The sequence below is a fragment of the Chionomys nivalis genome, chromosome 1 (genome assembly GCF_950005125.1).
Source record: "Chionomys nivalis chromosome 1, mChiNiv1.1, whole genome shotgun sequence".
NCBI lineage: Eukaryota > Metazoa > Chordata > Mammalia > Rodentia > Cricetidae > Chionomys > Chionomys nivalis.
In genome coordinates this window covers 199,437,060-199,456,795 of record NC_080086.1, presented here as the reverse complement: position 1 = coordinate 199,456,795, position 19,736 = coordinate 199,437,060, and the positions used below count along the sequence as shown (strand labels likewise).

At 37.3% G+C, this 19,736-nt stretch overlaps 1 protein-coding gene across 8 annotated transcripts in view; it reads left to right on the top strand.

Moving 5' to 3' along the window:
* Window positions 1–19,736, top strand: part of Ankib1 (ankyrin repeat and IBR domain containing 1) — a 157,441-nt gene that overhangs the window by 33,320 nt on the left and 104,385 nt on the right. For 7 of the 8 annotated variants that reach the window (XM_057765633.1, XM_057765599.1, XM_057765625.1 and 4 more), the window contains 2 exons: window positions 12,381–12,646; window positions 15,193–15,493. In XM_057765633.1, the coding sequence (XP_057621616.1) occupies window positions 12,459–12,646; window positions 15,193–15,493 (489 nt within the window). In that variant the 5' untranslated portion in view covers window positions 12,381–12,458. Of the gene's footprint in view, window positions 1–10,885; window positions 10,958–12,380; window positions 12,647–15,192; window positions 15,494–19,736 lie in introns of all 8 variants that reach the window. The other variant, XM_057765590.1, reaches the window with a different exon arrangement.

The following is a 19,736-nucleotide window of genomic DNA, read 5'->3' as shown; positions in this document are numbered from 1 at the left end:
AGTGGTCTTCAGAATTCTTAACTGGATACCTTTATTCTCCTGAAAAGACAGAAACAAAACCTTTCCCAAACCATAATTTTGGGGCTATTCTCTTTGGCAAGTTATATATGATCAAATGAAAAGCATTTGTTAGTTTTATAGGCTAGTTTGGATTGAACAGCCGTGCATTTGATGAACTGTCATCTCTTCTATTTAAGAGGTCTCTCTTTTTCAATCGAATCATTATCAATTTTGGTAGAATGCATTTCATTTTTTTTTCTCCTGTAGAAACAAAAGCAAAACCTCTTCCCCAACATAACACATGTCCTGGTTTCCATTCTGAGGTCAGTACATCTTTAATAAAGTATATTGACTGATTTAATTCTGTAGTTTTTTTCTATTATCCAATGTAACTCCACAGCTGTTGTTTCTTTCTCATTAGTATTTAGAAAATTCCACATTAATAAAGCACTATGCAGTCTGTTTCTGGGGGTATTTATCATCCTTTTCTGTTTATTTAACATATCCTTTTAGTTCTATTTGCTCTTTCTGTAACTGTCTGGCCTGAAGGATTTGTTGATATACCTGTAACATGCTTTATATTATAATAAGTAAAAGACTGTTTCATTTTCTTAGAGACATATTCTGGACCATTGTCTGTCTTTATTGTGTAGGCATACCCATGATGGCCATAATGTCTAGCAAATGTGTGATTATGAATCAGCCTTTTCCGTACTCAAGGCAGTTTCCCATTGAAAACCTTGATAGGTTTCAATGGTGTGGTGACAAAATGGACCACATTCATCTGCCATATTTCATTCCTTTGAGTTCCGTGCAGGTTCTTCCTGCAGGCAGTAGTGTCTAGTTGTATAAAAAAAAATTAGTACTTTACCTTATAATTTCTTTGGCTTCTTGCCACATGATGGAAAAGTCTTTTTTTTTTTTAACCTTTGCTATTGACATGACATTTATATGAAATTCTGAGGCCTTCAGCACATTTCCAATCAATAATTGATAGATTTCTGCATTCTTTTGTGCTAGAAGATGTATGTACATGGGATGATTCCTATTCCTGATTGTATCTTGTAACTGAATAATAGTCAGTTTTGTATCATCTGGTATACATTCAGCAGTTTCAATATGAAAAACGACTCTCTGCATATTGAAAGTCATTAACTATGTTGAGAGGTTCTTTAAAATCTTTTAGTACCATGAGAATAGCATATAAATCTGACTTTGGACAGAATCATCAGGGCTTAGATCCACTCTACGTAAATTTTCCGATATGTAATCTGCCTTTCCTAATTTATATGCATCAGTATAGAATGTAGGGGCTCCAGTTATTGGTGTATCCCATACAATGTGAGGGATGATCCATTTAGTTCTCTTTTTAAGTTGTATTTTCTTGCTTTGGGGATAATTGTCGCTAATCTCTTTTAAAAATTGCGCAGTTCTTTGCCAGGTTCACTTTATTCCCTTAATTTGCCAATTTCATCATTATTAAAGGGTGCTATAATTTCTGCTGGGTCTAATCCTGATCATTGATGAAGTCTCAATTTTCCTTTTAGAATTAGCTCAGAGACCTTTTCTACCTAGGTTTTAAATTTTTTCTTGACTTATGTGGTAAAAATATCCATTCTAAGATACTATCTTCTGTCTACATTAAAATTCTTGTAGAAGATTATTTGGAAGGTAATATGACCAGAATGGAGTTAAGATTCTGATCCACACAATCTGCCTTCTGTAGGTTTTCTTCATCAAAATCAATTCTCTCTCAACTTCAGCTGATAATTTTCTGGTACTGTTTAAGTCCTTGTCAACATAATTTTGTTTAAATTATTCAGTTCATCAGGTTTTATCCCAATTAAAGTAATCAGGTCATCAGGACCTATCCCAATACTATACCATAGATGGAAAATGTCTCCTAGCAATCTTTGAAAGTCAGTAAGAGCCTATAATGAACCCGAGCAGTGGCAGCGCACACCTTTAGTCCCAGCACTTGGGAGGCAGAGGCAGGCGGGTCTTTGTGAGTTCGAGGCCAGCCTGGTTTACAGAGTGAGTTCCAGGGACAGGCACCAAAGCTGCACAGAGAAACCCTGTCTCGAAAAACCAAAAAAAAAAAAAAAAAAAAAAAAAACTCCTAATTTGAAAACTTATTTTACTTATAGCATACAAAATTAATAAAATTTTCCTTGTATTTTTTCAGGAGCAATTTGCATTTCCCAACAAGGCAAAATGTACTTCTTCAAACATTCTTTCTAAAGTATCTACATTTGAACCAGATAGTAAAATGTCATCCATGTAATAGTAAACTATAGATTCAGGAAATTGCTTATGTATCATTTCCAGTGGCTGACTTACCAAATATTGGCACAGGGTGTGGCTGTTTATTTAGGTTAAGGGAGACCCTTCTATTTTTATCTCTTAGTAAACTGAGAATTATTATAAGTAGGCACTGTAAATGCAGATTTTTCTTCTTTTCTTGTAATGGTGTGGTGAAGAAATCTTTTAAATCAATAACTATAAGAGGCCATCCTTTAGGTAATAGGGAAGGCAAATGGATTCCAAATTGTGGTAGCCCATTAACAGCTCTTAGATTTGTTACCATTCTCCATTTTCCAGATTTCTTTTTAACAACAAATACAGGAGAATTCCAAGGGTTCATTGATTCTTCAATATTCTAAACATCTAGTTGCTCCTGTACAAACTGTTCTACAGTTTGCAGTTTCTCTGTTGTTAAAGGCCATTGGTTATCCCATACAGGTTTGTCTGTCAACCATTTTTAAAGGTGTGACTTTTGGTGCCTTTGGAAGATCAGCAGCTGTTGTGGCCTATTGTACAACCTGAATTGTTGGTGACTGTTCTTTATAATACCTTGTAATATTTTTCACAAAAACATATGCTAGTTTATGGTATATTTCTACAATTGGGGTGATTTTATTCTGAGTGTTCCATTGCTCTAAGAGATCGTGTCCCCCCAAATTCATTACTGTTAGCACATATGGTTTTAATTTTCCTCTCTGTCCTTCTAGCCCTATACATTTGACCCATCTCAAGTTCTTTACTTGAGATAAAGTTTCAATCCCTGAAAACTGAACATTTACATCATGGTGAGGCCAATTTGAATGCCAAGATTTTGATGAGATTATTGTTACATCCACACCTGTGTCTATCAGACCTTCAATGATGTTGTTTATTTGTAGTTTTAATTTTGGGCTTTGTTCATTTATTCAGGTTTTTCCAAAATACTCGCTTTATGGTTTTACCTAAATTTTTTGTTCTCTCTTCGATAGCTGTTTTATTATCCAGAACAGTATGGTTTATTACAGTAGGCATTAGGTTCTGTCATTGCTCTGGGAATGAGTTTCCTCTATGATGACAGGAAGTGACTAAACTTGATTAGGCATAGGGGTATGCAAGAGGCCCCTCAGGGAGTTTCCTAACAGCAAAAGAACCTTGAATATTCCTCATTGACCTCTTTCATTAGTGCAATGCCTGCATTTGCCACACCCTCCGCAAAATCCAGAAGGGAAGGGCATTCTGGATTGATTCATCTTAGAAAAAACATTATTTCTAGGAGCGTCTACAATCCCTTTTAAGGTGACCTTGTTTGTCACAATTACAACGTTTGAAATACAGTTTTTCCTCAAACCTCTAAAAGTCACCTCTCTTATCCATGCATCATCATGGTCATGAGATTCAGTATTAATTGTATCTTGAATCCATTCCTCCAATGGTATTGACCTTGCTTTTAATGGCCTAATATTATCTTTTTGTATAGAGAATTGGCATTTTCAAAAGCCAGAGATTCAATCGTTCTTTGTCTAGCTTCTGAATTTGGTATCATTCTATTTACTGCTGCAGTCAGTCTTTGTAAGAAATCCATAAAGGTTTCCATTGGGTCCTGTATAACTTTAGTAAATGACTCAATTTTCTTTCCGATTTTTCCAATTCTGTCCCAAACATTCAATGGTGCTGTGCGGCGTAAATCTAGTGTGTGGTAAATCATATACAGCCTGCCTTTCTGTAGTAGCATAACCTTCTCCAAGAATTTGATCTTGGGAGATTTCCCTACCTCTAGCTTTACTCCGTTGTTCAATAATCTTAACCTCTTTGAACCAGGTACTCCATTGTAATTGTGGACCAGGCTCTAAAACACCTTTAACCAATTCTGTCCAGTCTTTAAGGATAATTACAAACTGACCCCAAGTTTAACATTTGCTTCACAGCATGCCATATGAGACGATTGCTTCCTTGATTCTCCCTAAATCTAACATTGGCATAGGAATCCAGTTAGGTGTAACAGAACCTCTGCCATCTGGTGATTCCTGTAAGGTGACTGGTTATATTATTAAGGTTGGTTGTTTGAAAACTTTAGACTGCTCCTATTTTTATAATCCAGTGCTGAATGGCTCTCCCTTAAATACCTTGGTCTGGATTTTAATATCTCTGTGACCTGTTTGATTAGGTTTTTCTAAGAACTGTATCTTAGCATTCATATTAAAACAACTTTTTTTAGTGATAAGACAAAAATGATAAAGCTGATAGTATTTACAATTGATATCACATAAATCCCATCAAAATTAGATATCCTCTCATTTAATCATTCCATTTTGAAACTGTCTAGCATACTATCATACAGAGACCCAAATCCTTCCATTCTAATGGTTTTCCCCATTTTTTAATGTGGTTAAAAAAAACTCCCTTTTAACTAATTCCTTCAAGAATTAATTGTCTTACCAAATCTACAGCAATGCTGATGAACATGTGAGACTGACTGCTGCTGTGTAGAACAATAAAAGCTTGACTGGATCTCAAGCCAGCTACCTAATTTGGCAGCAGCCCAAAAAGGGGTTTCAAGGAGAGCCCATAAGGACTGGGGGGGGGGGGATGGCTGTCTTTGTAATTCAGAGAAAACATGTGTGGTGGTGTGTGGGGGGGTACTGCCTGATGGCAGAACTGGCCAGTCTAGAGTGAGTGAGTCCTGTGGCATTTGGAGCCCAGGTAGTTCTGGAGTTTGGGTGGAAGCAGGTGACTGTTTCAGAGGAGCTACAATTGGAAAAGCCCAAACTCAATCAGAGGCCTTGTGAAGGAAAAAAAAAAAAACCTAGCCAGGTGGGGATGAAGCCCTGTGTGCGCCTATGATGGTGGCAAAAAAGCCATAGGCAGACAAACAAAAAGGTAGAGGAAATGATACCCAAGAAAACCAAGAAAAAAAAAACAATCAAACAGGTAAGGGAAACAGTTGAAGAATTGATAAATGAAATGGAGTTAATGAAGAAAACACAAACCGAGGGAAGGCTGAATATGGAAAATCTGGGTTAACAAACAGGAACTACAGAGACAAGTATTACCAACAGAATACAAGAGGTAGAAGAAAGAATCTCAGATATAGAAGATACTATAGAGGAAATAAACTAATTGATCAAAAAAAAGAGCAAATCCAACAAATTCTTTACACAAAATATCCAGGAAATCTGGGACACCGTGAAAAGACCAAACCTAAGAATAATAAGGGTAGAAGAAGGAAAAGAATTACAGCTTAAAGGCCCAGAAAATATATTCAACAAAATTATAGAAGAAAACTTTCCCAACCTAAAGAAGGATATTCCTATGAAGGTACAGGAAGCATACAGAACACCAAATGACTGGATCAAAAAAAAAAAAAATCCCCTCGCCATATAATAATCAAAACACAAAACATACAGTATAAAGAACAAAAATTAAGAGCTGCAAGGGAAAAAGGTCAAGTAACATATAAAGGGAAACCCATCAGAATTACACTTAACTTCTCAGTGGAAACCATGAAAGCCAGAAGGTCTTGGATATATGTGCTACAGACACTAAGAGACCATAGATGAAAGCCCAGACTACTATACCCAGCAAAGCTTGCATTCACCATCGATGGAGAAAACAAGATATTCCAGGACAAAAACAAATTTAAAAAATACGTAGCCACAAACCCAGCCTTACAGAAAATACTAGAAGGAAAATCACTAACCAAGAAAGCCAACAACACCCATAATAACTCAAGCATCTGACAACCCTCCACCAGCACAACTCAAAGAAGGGAAACATACAAACACTACCACCAGAAAAAATAACCGGAGTTAACAACTGCTGGTCATTAATATCACTTAATATCAATGGACTCAATTCACCAATAAAAAGGCACAGGTTAAGAGAATGGATACGAAATCAGGATCCAACATTCTATTGTTTACAAAAAGCACACCTCAAATTCAAAGACAGACACTACCTTATAGTAAAGGGTTGGGAAAAGGTTTATACACTTTATACTCATAACAGGAACAATTTATCAGGAGGAAGTCTCAATCCTGAATATCTATGCCCCAAATATAAAACCCACCCACATATGTAAAAAACACATTACAAGAACTCCAAACATACATCAAACCTCACACTCTAATAGTGGGTGATTTCAATACTCTTCTCTCACCAAAGGACAGGTCAACCAGACAGAAACTTAACAGAGAAATAAAAGAACTAACAGATGTAATAAACCAAATGGACTTAACAGACATCAATAGAACATTCCACCCAAACATAAAAGAATATACCTTCTTAACATCTCATGGAACCTTCTCAAAAATTGATCAAACAAAGCAAACATCCATAGATACAAAGAAATTGTAGTAACCACCTGTGTAATATTGGATCACCATGGAATAAAGTTAGAATTCAACAACAATTCTAGCCCCAGAAATTCTACAAACTCATGGAAACTGAACAGTCAACTACTGAACCACCCCGGGTCAAGGAAGAAATAAAGAAAGTAAAGTCTTCCTTGAATTCAATGAAAATAAAGACACATCATACTCAAATCTATGGGACACTACGAAAGGAGTGCTAAGAGGAAAGTTCATTGCACTAAGTGCCCACATAAAGAAAATGGAGAAAGCACACATTAGAGACTTAGCAGCACACCTGAAAGCTCTAGAGAAAAAAAAAGCAGTCTCACCCAGGAGGAGTAGAAGACTGGAAATAATCAAACTGAGGGCTGAAATCAACAAAATAGAAACACAGAAAACAATCCAAAGAATCAATGAAACAAAAAGCTGGTTCCTAGAAAAAATCAACAAGAATGACAAACCCCTATACAAACTAATCAAACGACAGAGAGAGAACACGCAAATTAACATCAGAAATGAAAAGGGCGACATAACCACAGACACAGAGGAAATTCATAGAATCTTTAGATCTTACTACAAAAGCCTGTATGCCACAAAATTGGAAAATGTGAAAGAAATGGACACTTATTTAGATAAGTTCCATATACCAAAATTAAATCAAGACCAGGTGAACAGTTTAAATAGACCTGTAAGTCGCAAGGAATTAGAAGTGGTCATCAGAAACCTCCCTACCAAAAAAAGCCCAGGACCAGATGGTTTCAATGCAGAATTCTACCAGAACTTCCAAGAAGAGCTAATACCTATACTCCTTAAGGTATTTCACAAAATAGAAACAGAAGAGTCATTGCCAAACTCCTTTTATGAAGCTACAGTCACGCTGATACCAAAACCACGCAAGAAAGATTTAACCAAGAAAGAGAATTACAGACCAATCTCACTCATGAACAATGATGCAAAAATTCTCAATAAAATACTGACAAACCGAATATAAGAACACATCCAAAAAATTATACATTATGATCAAGTAGACTTCATTTCAGAGAGGCAGTGCTGGTTCAACATACGAAAGTCCATCATATAAATAAACTGAAGGAAAAAAAACATATGATGATTTCATTAGATACTGAAAAATCACTTGACAAAATTCAATACCCCTTTAAGATAGAGGTCTTGGAGAGATTAGGGATACAAGGATCATATCTAAATATAATAAAAGCAATATATAGGAAACCAACAGCTAACATCAAACTAAATGGAGAGAAACTCAAAGCCATCCCACTAAAGTCAGGAACAAGACAAGGCTGTCCACTCTCTCCATACCTCTTCAATATAGTGCTTAAAGTTCTAGCAATAGCAATAAGAAAACATAAGGGGATCAAGGGGATTCATGTTGGAAAGGAAGAAGTTAAGCTTTCGTTATTTTCAGATGATATGATAGTATACATAAGCGACCCCAAAAACTCTACCAAAGAACTCCTACAACTGATAAACACCTTTAGTAATGTGGCAGGATACAAGATCAACTCTAAAAAATCAGTTGCCTTCCTATACACAAAGGATAAGGAAGCAGAGAGGGAAATCAGAGAAGCATCACCTTTCACGATAGCCACAAATAGCATAAAGTATCTTGGGGTAACTCTAACCAAGGAAGTGAAAGATCTATTTGACAAGAACTTTAAGGCTTTGAAGAAAGAAATTTTAAAGGATACCAGAACATGGAAGGATCTCCCATGGTCTTGGATTGGGAGGATCAACATAGTAAAAATGGCAATTCGACCGAAAGCAATCTATAGATTCAATGCAATCCCCATCAAAATCCCAACAAAATTCTTCACAGACCTTGAGAGAACAATAATCAACATTATATGGAAAAAAAAAATACCCTGAATAGGCAAAACAGTCCTATACAATAAAAGTGCTTCCGGAGGCATTACCATCCCTGACTTCAAACTCTATTACAGAGCTACAGTAATGATAACAGCTTGGTATTGGCACAAAAACAGAGATGTTGACCAATAGAATCAAATTGAAGTCCCAGATATTAATCCACAAACCTATGAACACCTGATTTTCGACAAAGAAGCTAAAAGTATACAATGGAAGAAAGAAAACATCTTTTAACAAATGGTGCTGGCATAACTAGATGTCAACCTGTAGAAGAATGAAAATAGATCCATATCTATCACCATGCACAAAACTCAAGTCCAAATAGATTACAGATCTCAATATTAATGTGACTACACTGAACCTGATAGAAGAGAAACTGGGAAGTAGACTGCAACACATGGGCACAGTAGACCACTTCCCGTGTATAACCCCAGAAGCACGGACAATAAGAACAACAATAAATAAATGGGACCTCCTGAAACTGAGAAGCTTCTGTAAAACAAAGGACACTGTCATTAAGACAAAAAGGCAACCTACTGATTGGGAGAAGATCTTCACCAACCCTGAATCAGACAAAGGTCTGATCTCCAAAATATATAAAGAACTCAAGAAGCTAGACATTAAAACTCTAAGTAACCTAATTAAAAAATGGTGTATTCAACTGAACAGAGAATTCTCAACAGAAGAAGTTCAAATGGCCAAAAGACACTTAAGGTCATGCCCAGCCTCCTTACTGATCAGGGAAATGCAAATCAAAACAACTTGGAGATACTATCTTACACCTGTCAGAATGGCTAAAATCAAAAGCACCAATGATAGCCTCTGCTGGAGAGGGTGTGGAGAGAAGGGGAACACTCATCCACTGTTGGTGGGAATGCAAACTTGTGCAACCATTTTGGAAATCAGTGTGGTTGTTGCTCAGGAAACTGGGAGTCAACCTACCTCAGGACTCAGCAATTCCACTCTTGGGAATATACCTAAGAGATGCCCCATCATACTACAAAAACATTTGTTCAACTATGTTCATAGCAGCATTATTTGTAATAGCCAGAACCTTGAAGCAACCTAGGTGTCCCTCAATAGAAGAATGGATAAAGAAGGTGTGGTACATATACACTTTAGAGTTTTACTCAGCGATAACAATGACATCTTGAATGTTGCATGCAAATGGATGGAAATAGAGTGAGATAACCCAGACCCAAAAAGATGAATATGGTATGTACTCACACATAAATGGATTCTAGCCATAAGTAAAGGACATTGAGCCTATAATTCGTGATCCTAGAGAAACTAAATAAGAAGGTGAACCCAAAGAAAAACATATAGTTATCCTCCTGGATTTTAGAAGTAGACAAGATTACCGGGCAAAAGTTGGGAGCATCGGGGTGGTATTGGGGTGGGGGTAAGGGGATATGGAGAGAGAAAAGGGAGAAGGGGAGAATTGAGAGAGCTTAGGGGAATGGGATGGTTGGGATGGAGGAAGGGTGGATATGGGGGCAGGGAAGTAGATATCTTAATTTAGGGAGCCATTTTAGGGTTGGCAAGAGACTTGACTCTAGAGGGGTTCCTAGGTGTCCAAGGAGATGTCCCCACCTTGTTCCTTGGGCAGCAGAGGAGAAGGTGCCTGAACTGGTCTCATCCCATAGCCATACTGATGAATATCTTGCATATCACATAGAATCTTCATCTGGCAATGGATGGAGATAGAGACAGAGACCCACATTGGAGCACTGGACTGAGCTTCCAAGGTCCAAACGAGGAGCAGAAGGAGGGAGAACATGAGCAAGGAAATCAGGACCGTGAGGGGTGCATCCACCCACTGAGAGGGTGGGACTGATCTAATGGGAGCTCACCAAAGCTAGCTGGACTGGGACTGAACAAGCATGTGATCAAACCGGACTCTCTGAATGTGGCGGACAATGAGGGCTGACTGAGAAACCAAGGACAATGGCATTGAGTTTTGATCCTACTGCATGTACTGGCCTTGTGGGAGCTTAGTCTGTTTAGATGCTCCCCTTCCTAGACCTGGATTGAGGAGGGAGGACCTTGGACTTCCCTCATGGCAGGGAACCCTGACTGCTGTTAGGACTGGAGAGGGAGGGGGAGGTAAATCGAAGGAGGGGAGGAGGTGGAAATTTTTAATAAAAAAAAGCCATAGGCAAATGGATTTTTCGTGAATTCATACCTTCAAATGTTGAGTGCCAAATGTAGCACAAATAATAAAAACCCTGAGACAGATATTGGGGTTCATCCTGAAGATTAGAAAAGCAAAGCAGCCAAGCCACTAAAGAGTTCTTACCTCTACGAAATCTTCAGAATGGAAGAGAGCCATTTCCTCACTCATTCCTCCTTATATTCCTCTCTAGTGCTGGGATTAAAGAGATGCACTACCAGTACCCGGCCTCTATAGCCAGCTAGTGTGACTGCTGGAATTAAAGGTGTGTGCCACCACTGCCTGGCTTGTATTACTGACTAGTGTAGCTGTTTTGCTTTCTGATCTTCATGTAAACTTTATTTATTAATATTCAAATATCACTGTACTTTCTCTTATGATTTTTATACACATGTCTGTAAAATAGTCGTTTTCCTTAATGGACAGATGGGAAGTTGATATTTTCGGGGGTAAATACCTTGCTTAAGAGTAGTGTTAGCAATTGTGACATTTCACTTTTCTGACATATTTTTCATTTTTATGCTTTCCCCTCCCCTACCTCAATTGCCCATTTGATGATCATTATGAGTTCTTCACACATGTAGTGTGCACAGACATTTAATATTTTCAGCATTGATTTGAATCCTTTTATAGCAAAAAATTGAATAACTTTGAAAGGTAGAATAATTACTATCTCCATTTTGTTTGATCAGCGTTTTTATTTTGCTGTTATTATCTGAGTATCAATAAGTTGTATAGTTACATATGTATTTATATTTTAAGTCCTTTTCTACTAAGTACTTAGCAGTTCCATTTTTCCTGAACTGTATTTCTTAATTGAAGAAAACTTTTTGTTCTTTTTTTAATAATCCACAAATTGACTTAGTAATACCTACATGTAATTCACTGGGTTGTTTTAGTTGGGGTTTTCTAAAGGAACAGAACTGACAGAATACTGTGTACCTGCACGTGTGTGCATGTACATTTTGTGTGTGCGTGGGGGGTGTTAGAATGACTTACAGACTAATCCTTGTAGCCCAACAGTAGTTTATCTTTGGACCAGAAGGTCAAGAATCCTTTAGCTGTTCAGTCAGTGAGCCTGAGTTTTCTTGGAGAGCTGCTTGTCTTCCATCTGCATTAGGATTCTGAAAAAGTAGGTTCTAAAATGCTGAATACCTCGGCAACAGAAAGGTGACTTTCCAGCAGGAGTGAAAATGAGAAGGCAAAAAGCAAAAGCTCCCTTCTTCCATGTGCTTTTATGTGGGGTCCTGCCAGAAGGTGCAGCCCAGTGTTAGGGTGTGTCTACTCACCTCAAATTGTCCCCAGGTGTGCCCAGCTGCTTGGGTTTTATTTGATTCTTGATGTCCTTGAGTTGACAATCAAAATTAGTTCTCATGAATTACAAATGTATTCAGCCATAAAAGTCAGTGAAATTGATTCCTGCTCATGTGAAAAGTTTATATATATAAAAGAAACTTTTCTAGATAAAATACAGCTGTGTAACCTTACAGTCTTTATATGGGAAAATATTAAAATTTAATAAGAGGTTAATTTGACCAGTGTTAAAAGTATGGCAAATTTAACAGCATGTAATATTGTTTACTTCCTTCATCTGCTTCACAGATGTTATTAATATTTGTAATTGGCAATGTTGGATACTGCTTTGTAATTACTGTTACACTCTAATTTGATTACTTCTCCTTCATTAGAATGTGGAACATGTAGAAGTATTCAAGAAGTGGCTGAAGGAAAAAAGTGCCACTGCTTATCAGAAAATAAAACAAAACATGGGAAATACAACCACCAAATTCCGCAAAGCTCTCATCAATGGTGATGAAAACCTCGCTTGCCAAATATATGAAAATAATCCTCAACTAAAAGAATCCCTTGATCCAAATACATCCTATGGAGAGCCCTATCAACACAACACTCCATTACACTATGCTGCTAGACATGGAATGAATAGAATATTAGGGTAAGTATTGTTGTTAAGTAATCAGTGGAAAGGAAAATATTCGTGATATTTGAAAATGTATACTGACATGTTTGTGTTACATGATACTATTCTGGGTTAAGTTTTCTAAAACTGAGGGTACCCAAATAATTTGATAGGATTGTGATTTAGTATGATCTTTTCTATTATCTCTAAATCAGACCAAAAGTTCTAATAGTACTTTGTTGCTTTGGATGTATTGATATTCAGAGCGTAATGTTGAAAATAGATTAGATTATAAAAGAATACTCTCAAAGATCAGAGTGAACAGTAGTCAAAGGGACCGTTGGAGATCAGTGTATTCTCCCAATACACTGAAAGTGATTAAAGAGATTAAGACTAATTTAAAGACATTTTGCATTAGAAGTGGAAAAAAAATGACTATTAGCAGTCACTAGTTATAGCTCTTCCTCATTATCAGAGACTTATAAAACTAAGAATTCTGATTACTGGAATTGAGATCTGAGTCATATATTCGCTCTAGGTTATAGGTATGACATCTTGGTCTTCCCAGAAGGTCATTAATAGATAATTGTCTATACATAGAATTATTAGTTAGCTGGAGGCTTTCTGTTTAAAAAGAACAAAAAAGTGACACTTTAGTGTCCCCTCACCTAAGGATCAGTCCAAATGGATCTGTCAATCAACTGGTCAAGAAAATCCTCTCAGGAAACACTCTCTGTTACAGAGAATTAAGAAATAATACAAAAGTTGCCTAAATTATAGAATGACCATTGTCATGTCATGGTCATTGTTCACATTCACCCCTTAAGAGTGTACATTGCTTTGCAATAATCTCTTTGGACCATTATCTGTCAACAAACCCTCTGGGAGGGAAGCGGCCTCATGGGCTCTTTTCCTATCCATGATAAAATACTGAGTAACTCAATCTTGTGCAAGTCATGTGCAGATCAACACAGCTTTAGTGAGTTAAGGAAAAGAGGACTATATTTGCTATGTCATGTCCAGAAAATATCTTTTTGCTGCATATCTCCTTGTCTTCTGGCTCTTGCATTCTTTCCACTCCTCTTCTGCAATGTTCCCTGAGTCTTACAGAGGGTGATCCGTATCCTGATTGAGGCTGAGCATTCTATTGTCACTTACTTTCAGCATTTTGGACAGTTAGGGGTTTTTTCATTTATTGTTGCCCACTGCAATACAGTACTATTCTCAAATGGTGAATGACAACTGAGGCTCTAGGCTGGCATTTTCTCAAAAACTAATAAAATCTTTCAAGTAAAACAACTGCTAATCATTCTATAATTTAGGCAACTTTTGTATTATTTCTTAATTCTCTATAGCAGACAGTTTTTCCTGAGAGGATTTTCTTGACCAGTTGATTGACAGATCCATTTGGACAGATGTGTTACTTTCTTGTTCTTTTTTCTCTTTTCTTTGATCTTTCAAGTGAATGCTAAAATTTTGAAAGACGCATTCTTTATGTTCAACCTGATAACTTCTGAGTTCTTACCTTCTAATAAAATTGGTAGAGATAAAAACCAATGTAATTTATTATATAATAAAATTAGAGTGTCCCTAACTCAGTGAATCAATATATTTCACATTTGTTTATGATTGTTTAAAGTTCTGCATTTATTAAATTTTTTTAAATATAACTTAGACCATTAGACTTTTAATTAACACTGCAAAAAGTTCATTCATACAATTTTTAACTAACCTTTAATAATCTATCACTTGTTAAACTTTTGGTATAGTATCAAATATGAATATTCAGCTATTTAAAAAGGCAATATAAAATTGTCTCCCTATTTTCTAAACTATTTTTTTGTTCATAAACTATGCTCAATCAAAACATGTGTTAAGACAGATTGAGTCTTTTGAAAAACTCTTCTGTGGTGTCTAGAAGCCAAAGTAGGAGTGGACACCATGCCCCATCCCTAATCCAGAAGCAATCTTTAGTTTCCTTCAAGTAAGTCTCACCAGGGAAACAAACTATCTACTGCTGCATGCCCAGCAGTAGGTGGCCAACAAAAGAATAAACTCAGTGGCTTCTTTGGAGGTTCCTTGATTCATATAGCATGTCAGGGCTTTTCCTTTATTTTTATTTTTTTATTTCTGTTAATTTTTTTAAAGTACTCTTGGATTAGAACATCCTCTATCCCCCTCCTCCTTTCTGCTTTCTTTTTTCTCTTCCTTTCCCTTTTCTATTTTTATTCTCATATACTTTATAGACACTAAAGTTCATTTTTCGTGTGTATGGGGCAGTCATACATGTGCCACAGCTCATGGTGGAGGTCAAAGGACAACTTTGTAGAGTCAGTTCTGCCATTCTACCATGAGTTCTGTGCCCAAAATTCAGATTGTCAGACTTGTGTGATGAGCACTTCACCATCTAAGGCATTTTGCAGCTCCCAGTCTTCTTAATTGAATGAGAATGAGTTAGTCATACAGACACTTCAATAGAAGTTGGATTTTTAGTTTTGAAGTACACCTTACCTTTAAAATTGTTATTTTCTCTGTGTTTTTAGGTTGGAAAAAGTTGTTTTTATCATTCCTTTTCCTTTTAGGACTTTTCTTTTTGGTAGAGATGGAAACCCAAATAAACGGAATGTGCACAATGAAACATCTATGCATCTGTTGTGTATGGGGCCTCAAATCATGATATCTGAAGGAACCCTTCATCCTCGCTTAACACGCCCTGTGGAAGATGATTGCAGGAGAGCAGATTGTCTGCAGATGATCTTAAGATGGAAAGGAGCAAAGCTTGACCAGGGTGAATACGAAAGAGCAGCTATTGATGCTGTTGATAACAAAAAGAACACACCCCTTCACTATGCTGCAGCCTCAGGGATGAAAGCCTGTGTAGAGGTAAACCTGGTTTCTTTCCAATTTTCTGTGCTAGAAAATGTGTGCTGATAATATGTGGTCGTCAGTGTTTGCTTTGTCTTAGAAGTTCTTACCTCTTTATTCATTCTAAAAGAACTTTATCAGTAAAGTTATTTCATTATGTTAGGAAACAACAACAACAAAAACCCATGCAGCTTGCCAGCCTTTTGAAATATAATGTAATCAAGATCAATAATGTTAACATCCCCTAAGATAAAGTACTTTTTCAGTACTCTCATACTGTTGGGTTTCTTTTCTCTTTTGCTGATTTTTAAAATAACTTATAAAACTTAACATATCTTTTTAAATCTAAGATATTAATCTTTTTATTGATTTTTATTTAGCTCTACATTTTTCTCTGCTCCCCTCTCTGCCTCTCCCTTCCCCCTTTCAACCCTCCTCCAAGGTCCCCATGCTCCCAATTTACTCAGGAGATCTTATCTTTTTCTACTTCCCATGTAGATTAGATCTATGTAAGTCTCTCTTAGTGTCTTCATTGTTGTCTAAGTTAAGACTTACATTATCTTAAATGTGGGGGGAAAATGGCATGTACGACCTATCAATATATTTGAAATGTTTCTGCACCCCTATAAGCCTTTCCACTGACGCAGTAACCTGAATCAGACCAAATCAAACCGAATTAGAAAAAAAACTTTACTGGATACCAATGCTCCCGGATGACCCTCTAGCCCCCCAGAGAGGAGCTGGGGAAGGAAGACCAGAAAACTGCATGTTTGTTCTCTAGGGTACAATTTAAATACCCTGTGGGCGTGATCTTGAGTATATCTGGGGAGGGGTCATCCTTTGGTGGGCCTTTTCAGAGATGGAGTCTATACTGAGGCAACTCCCAGGGGAGGGCTTGGAATGGAACTTCAACTTGGACGTTCCAGACTCTTCGGATATATGAATGCCAGGGGCTATGGTGTAGCCTAACTCAAACATTCCACACTTCGGGTTTAGGAGCATTGGCTCAATTCTGGCTACTTCCTTCGGGCATGGAGTGATGTGGGGGAGGGGAGAGTTGGGAGTTTGTGGGCTCACGCTCAGCAGGAGGTGTGGATGGTGAAGCATCCAATAACTACCATCCTGGAGACCTCAAGGCATCTGTTCCTTGAGGGAGCTGAGAAGGCAGGTTCCTAGTAGAAAAAAAGAGATTGTTATTACAGGCCCTGTGAATGGGGCTAGCCATGGGAAGGGTGATTAACTGCCAGAAAGAATGGGATGGAGAAGTGCCCTGGTTGTAAAGGAGAGACAAGGGTGAATGGATGAGATGACAGCAGATTGATGGCGTAAGTCATAAACAATCCCACACCAGTTTGGAATTATGATTAATAGGGTGGTATTTATTTAAAGGGGAAAAAACTTACAGATCACCGTCCCAGACAACAGCCCTCTGCGCAATCAGGAAGAAGTCTAGTCGCTGGAACCGGAGCAGGAAGTAAAGAGAGAGCGAGGAGGGAAGTAGCTGCTTTTTTAAAGGGAGAGAGACCACGCCCCAATGGGCTGGTATCTCAGCGGCTATTGGCTGGAGGAGCCGAAGGACCTCCCGCAACATCTCCCCCTTTTGTTTAAGTAAGAGAGTTCTAAACTTACTATGAAATTATATACAATAAGTACAAATATCCTATTCTAACTAGCTTAGGTCTTGTATAATAAATAGCTTGGCCAAGTCATGAGTGGAAAGTAACTACATTTATATAGTCTTCAACCCCATCGAAGATCTGAGAAGGGAAATAATGTTACCTGAGTAATTAGGAAGTGCAATCAAATAACTTCCAAAACATGCAACAAATCACAGAGACAACTAGCTACCTGGGCAATCACCCAAGGTCACGTTTGCAGCGTTGAAGCAACCAACTTTGGCTAAGGCCTAACATAACTGACATACCATTTTCAAAGGCAAGAAACTTGTCAAAACTATCTTACCCTGTCTTGGCAGGATATGACAGTCCTGTTTTTTCCATTCACAGATACTCTGTATTTCTGTCAGTGGTTGAGGTATGGGCATTTCTTTGCCCAAAGGCCAGTTCAGCCAAGAAGAAAGGCTCCAGGTGGAGTGTCTTTGGTGCTCAACATTCTCTCGGGAATAGAGCGGTGTTGCCAGGAGCAATTGTGTCTCACTACTTCAAAACTCTGAGTTAGATTAAAGGCCATTTTCTACAGCTCTTTGAAGAGGTTGAAGATTATCTATCTATACTGAGTATAATCTCTATGTATCTAAAGAACCTGATTAGTCCAATTATAAATGACAAACTTAGAATACTATTGATCTATATAATTTTCAATACCTATCTAACTTAAAGACTAAGACAATAAACGACTGTGAAACAAATGAGGACAATGACCTCCAAATATAAACAATGTACAAATATACATTGCAGTATGGTAAATATATATCAGTACACAAACAGTATGTAAGTATCTTAATCAGAGGTAGAAATGTACACTGCAATATGGTAAATATATACAATATATCAATACAATATATGTCAATACATAAAAAATGTTTTTAAACAGAGGTAGAAACATGCATGCATACAATAGTCAATATAATTTCACTTTGTATCAATATATAAGAATCGATACCAATATATTTGTCTCAAAACAATCACTCACAAGTACCAACTAGTACCAATCTATTATCCCATCATCCCATTATCCCTCCTTTTTTTTTTTTCAAATGATCCCTGAGCTTATAAAATTCCTTCCCCAACCCTCAACCGTATACCAATTATAATCAACCCCTAAATAATGTCCCTAAACCCAAGGGCAAACTTTACTGGGAGAGGGGACGTCGTCCTCTAGAGTTACTTCCAGCTGTCATGGGGCGACGTTCTTTCTGGGGGATCCTGTGAAAGTAAAATGATGGTTAAATTTCAAGATCAATGTCTTTTAAAATTGCAAATAGTCTCTGAGTATTTTGTGCAGGTCTGGCCAGAATGTTGTATAAGATGTGCACCGTTTCAGCTAACCAAGTTGGAACTGTCTTGTGGAGCTGGTACCCAAAACAGGTCTTGTAGTATCGCTATCAGTATCATGACGTCATATCAACCAGGTGGAGTTGTTGTTATGGGGCCCCATCTTCTTCCTGGAAACTTCAAATGTCACTTCAGGAAAAACTCATTGTTCATTGTGAAAAACGTAAACATTAATCATATAGACATATATATATTCAATGAAAGGCATGATAAATATATTCAATGAAAAGTATGATAGATATGAAGAAAAGCAAAGATGTTTTCTAAACTCATATTTCTTTCTGTCCCCTATCATGGCTCTTGACATGAGACAGAAACTCCAGAAACTCTGGGTTTTTCTCTTACCAACAGGCTTGGAATTGGAGAGGGACTGAGCCAGAGTCCAACTTCAAAACCAGCTCTATAAATTTAGAAATATGGTTTAGTATATTTTACTTACATAACCTATTCAGTTTTCTTGATAGTTCCTATTGGGCAGGTATTTTTCCATCTGTCGGTATCCAAACATCCAGGGTCCCTTGAATTTTTCAAAGATGAGTGTTTTCCTCTGGAGATAAGAACAGAACCATGCCCCCATTCTATATGTTTTTCTTACCACCTGTAGGAATATCATCATTGTGGGTGAGTTGTCATTTCTCCTTTCCAAGAGGTTTCTCCTCTTCAAATTGAACCTTTATTAATTTTGATGGTATCCACAATTTTTCTTCTCCTGTGGAAACAAGAGCAAAACCCCTTCCCCAACGTAGCACATCTCTTGGCTTCCATTGAGAGGTCAGCACATCTTTGAAATAAATTGGTTGATTTAGTTCAGCAGACTTTTCCATTATCCAATGTCTTTCTGCTGTTGTCATTCCTTTCTCATTAACGTTAAGAAAATTCAAGGTCAATAAAGCATTATGTAATCTATTTCTGTGGGTATTTTCGGTCCCTTTCTGTTTATTCAGCATATCCTTTATAGTACGATTTGATATTTCTATAACTGCCTGACTTGTGGGATTATGTGGTATACCTGTAATGTGTTTTATATTATACTAATCAAAAAAGCATTACATTTTCTTAGATACATATGCTGGACCATTGTCTGTCTTTATTTGTGCAGGTATTCCCATGATGGCCATAACTTCCAATAGATGTGTGATTACTGAATCAGCCTTTTCTGAGCTCAGGGCAGTAGCCCATTGAAAACCTGAATACGTGTCTATGGTATGGTGTACATATTTCAATTTACCAAATTCCATAAAGTGGAA